Here is a 3,775-nt window from a genome sequence, read left to right as displayed (position 1 = left end):
TGGTTTTCTTTATACCTTTCAATATTTTCTCAATTTTTTGGAAGGTGTGTACATTCATTTTATAATCAGAAAACAAATAGAAGCTGTTCTTGAAACCAACCGATGCAAGTCTTCATAGAAACTCCATTTGCTGTCCAAATTAGCACTGGGTTCCAAGGGTGCTCTAAAGAAGGGCCCCTGCTCTCCAGGAACTGGCTGGAAATGAGACCAGCTGGACAAAAATAGAAGGGTGCAGAGTAGTGTGAAGGTGGGGCTCCACTGCCAACTCCGAGCCCCAGGGAGAGGCAGGAATAAGCAAGGAGAGTCTCCTGGAGGAGGAGGCACTTGCAGTGCCTGCAGGATGTGGCCCAAGGGTGAGCCTGGAGATGGCATTCCAGGCTGGGGGCACCGCCTGAGCAAGGGCAGGAGCCCGTTGAGCCAGCACAGGGTGCATGCGGGAAGCAGTGGGTGAGACAGGGCACAGAGGCCAGGGTGGTGAACAGGTTGTACTTGGTGAGCTACGTAGATGGGCAGAGGGACGAGTGGGCAAGACAAAAAGAAGCAAGTGGGAGGAGAGTTATTTCTGAAATGGGCAGCCTTGTGCCCCAAAGCACACGGGAACAAATGGGTCGCCCTCACTGCTCCATTGCCCACCGTCTGCTTGCACACGCATATACACATGCTTGTGCACGCACATTCATGCACTCATGTGTACACGCACACACACTTTTTTGCTGCTTTGTGGTCTCTGGCCCTTCAGCCTGGAGAATTAATTGTCACACCAAGGGGGGCTCTCTTGGCTGTGGTCCAATATTTCTGGAGCCTCTCCCTACCCAGCATGCACTACTTCCCCCAGCCCCACCCCGGCCAAGGGAGGCATTGGCCAGCTGCTGTTGAGAGGGAGCCCCCTGGCTTTTAAACAAGATCCGACAGGAGGGTCTTGCAGTTGGGGGATGGGTAGAAGGGGCAGGAGCAGAGGCAAGGAGACCAGGGAAGGCACAGCTGTAGAGAGTGGGGGGGAAGAAATGAGTAGGGTTTGGCCACTGGTGGGATTGGGAGGTGAGGAGGAGGCGTGAAACGAGACCCTAAATTTGGGAGTAGATTTGGGAAAGGATAGAGACCTGGGGGTGGCTTTGGGGACACTGAGCTTGGGTAGCCTGGTGACATTGGTAAGCCCCATCGAGGGCTCAGGAGAGGGTGACAGCAGAGGGGGACAGCATTGATGACAGCAGGCGATAGAAGTGAGGGGCCAGGGCTGGGCCACACCGGCTGGGAGGCGTGGGGCTCGATGGCTGCTGGTGACTCGGGCCACACACACACAGAGGTCCCCACAGTGCAGGGGATGTCGCTCCAGAGTCACCCCAGCCCCGGGATTACAAGCATCCCAGGCAGCGCTTCTCCTGGGTCAGCTCATGGTGCCGGCACAGCCACCCTGCAAGGGCCCCACGGAGTCCCAGGGCAGAGCCCAGGCCCCCTCAACTGCCAGCAAAGATCAGGCCACTCCTGGCCAGGCCTCCCAGCCCGCGCAGGGCAGAGGCTGCTGTTCTTTCACATTTGTGCCTCCCTCAGAGCCGGGTTAAACTTTGACCAAGGAAATGATTACTACCTCCTACCCCATTAAGTGCCACTTGGTCACAGTTTAATTCATCTGGTTGACTTCGGCCTCCACTCTCCCCACATCCCAAATTCAGCTTCTCCTGGAGGTCCAGGGACAGCTGTGTCTCTGGGGAGATGCTCATGGCTTTAGGGTCACACCTTGAAGGCTCAGGTCCCAGGTGGAGCCACCCAGAGTGACAGCTACTGGGTGGGCATCTGGCCCCGCGTCCGTGAAGCAGGTGGCTGCTGCCGTGCCCCAGGCTGCCTGGCTGGCGAAGCCGGTGCTGCCAGGGGGGAGGCAGACCCCTCGTGGGGGCCCCTTGGCCCTGGGCCAGCCTCTGTGAAGTGGGCACCTCCACGGGGACCCCTGGCTAGGCTCCATGGCCTTTTCTGAACTCCTGGACCGAGTGGGTGCCCTGGGCAGGTTCCAGGTCCTCCAGATGGTGGCCCTGGTGGTCCCCATCATGTGGCTCACCACTCAGAACTTGGTGGAGAACTTCTCGGCCGCCGTGCCCAGTCACCGCTGCTGGGTGCCCCTCCTGGACAACGGCACTGCCCAAGCCAGCACCCCCGGCACCCTGGGCCCCGAGGCCCTCCTGACCGTCTCCATCCCACCGGGCCCCAACCATGGGCCCCACCAGTGTCGCCGCTTCCGCCACCCACAGTGGCAGCTCCTGGACCCCAACATCACAGCCACCAACTGGAGCGAGGCCGCCACGGAGCCGTGCGTGGACGGCTGGGTCTACGACCTCAGCACCTTCACCTCCACCATTGTGGCCGAGGTAAGGGGCTCCCCCGATACCCTCCCCAGGCCCTGGCACCTTAGAGACCAAAGTCACAGCTCATAGTTGGCCAGACTCAAAATAGTCCAGTCCCAGAAGGGACCCTCCGCCGGCCTCCTCAGTCTCGGGTGGGCTTCCTGCCCCTCTTCGGCCACATCGCCCTACGGGAGGGGTTGGTGGCAGGATTCAGCCTCCAGACAGACACTGGCCACAGGCTCATGGAAGAGTGGGCAGCACCGAAAATGGGCGCCCTGGACCCCCAGGCTGGCCCTGCTGCAATTTATCAGCTCTGACTTAGGCAGCTCCGTAATCCCAGTTGCACCACCTGTCACCAGGGACTTGGGGAAGAGTCACTGGATTCCCGCAGGAGGCGCGTCGGACAAATCTGGGCAAGTGGGAGGGGCGGCCATCCCAGCAAGTGAGAAGGGGCCTCTTTGTAAGAACCGGAAGGAAGCGGCCTAGGCCTCAGGACGCGGGGAGGAGGTGCCAGCTTGGGTGGCTGCTGCTGAGTGGGCAGGCATGGGAGGGCACCTGAGGCTAGAGAGGGCAATAGGGAGCCATGGGTGGGCTTAGGCAAGGGGTCACAGCCCTCGCCAACCCGCAAGGCCTTGCCCTATGACCCTAGAGGTCACCAGGCTGGCCACCCACACCCAGCTCCCGGGAGCCTTCCCATCTTACTCCTCTGCCCCCTCCTACCTGGGTTCTCCTCTCCCACCAGTGGGACCTGGTGTGTGACTCGCAGGCCCTGAGGCCCATAGCCCAGTCCATCTACCTGGCTGGGATCCTGGTGGGAGCTGCTGTGTGTGGCCAAGCCTCCGACAGGTGAGTACCCCCCGATCCAGGCAGGCCCCCTTTTCCCTCACTGCCCCTGTGCTCCTAGACCCCTGGCCCTGCCTGGCCCTGAGCTGGCCTCTTTCAGCCAGGCCTGGGGAGAAAGCTCTCTGCTTGCAATCGGAATGCCTGCGTGTGGGTCTCCCTCCTGTCACCCTCCAGCTGTGCTGCTGAGCAAGGCTTGTACCCTCTCTGGGCCTCGGTTTCACCGACTCTTCTCTGTGGTTGTGGAGGGTCATTGCTCTAATCAAATGTTCACTGCTAAAACCTGCTCAGCCACATGTGTGCCTCCAGCCACTGCTCAACTGCTCCTGCTGACAGGGAGCTCATTCCCTGTCGAGAGTGCCTTCGTGCCCGCCCGGGCCGCAGGGACGCTGCCTGTACTCACAAGCCCTCCGGGGATAAAGACTGTGGGTCTGGCCCTAGGTGTCCCTTTAGCACCCACCTCTGCTCAGTGGGCAGCACAGAGTGGGCTCGGGTGGTCCAGACCCCCATGGCTGATGCTGTGGCATGCCACGGACCCATCACCCTCCCCGTGTGTGTGTCGCAGGCTCGGGCGCAGGCTGGTGCTGACCTGGAGCTACCTT

General features: G+C 60.8%; 1 protein-coding gene across 3 annotated transcripts in view; it reads left to right on the top strand.

Moving 5' to 3' along the window:
- Positions 1-1,955: 1,955 nt before the first annotated feature.
- Positions 1,956-3,775, top strand: part of SLC22A12 (solute carrier family 22 member 12) — an 8,870-nt gene continuing 7,050 nt past the window's right edge. For 2 of the 3 annotated variants that reach the window (XM_058527368.1, XM_058527367.1), the window contains exons 1-3: positions 1,956-2,357; positions 3,076-3,179; positions 3,739-3,775. The exon at positions 3,739-3,775 is cut by the window's right edge. In XM_058527368.1, the coding sequence (XP_058383351.1) occupies positions 1,956-2,357; positions 3,076-3,179; positions 3,739-3,775 (543 nt within the window). The remainder of the gene's footprint in view (positions 2,358-3,075; positions 3,180-3,738) is intronic. The other variant, XM_058527369.1, reaches the window with a different exon arrangement.

This window comes from Diceros bicornis, chromosome 31 (assembly GCF_020826845.1).
Source record: "Diceros bicornis minor isolate mBicDic1 chromosome 31, mDicBic1.mat.cur, whole genome shotgun sequence".
Classification (NCBI taxonomy): Eukaryota; Metazoa; Chordata; class Mammalia; order Perissodactyla; family Rhinocerotidae; genus Diceros; species Diceros bicornis.
Note: the sequence above shows the minus strand (reverse complement) of the source record. Positions and strands in the feature narration are given on the sequence as shown.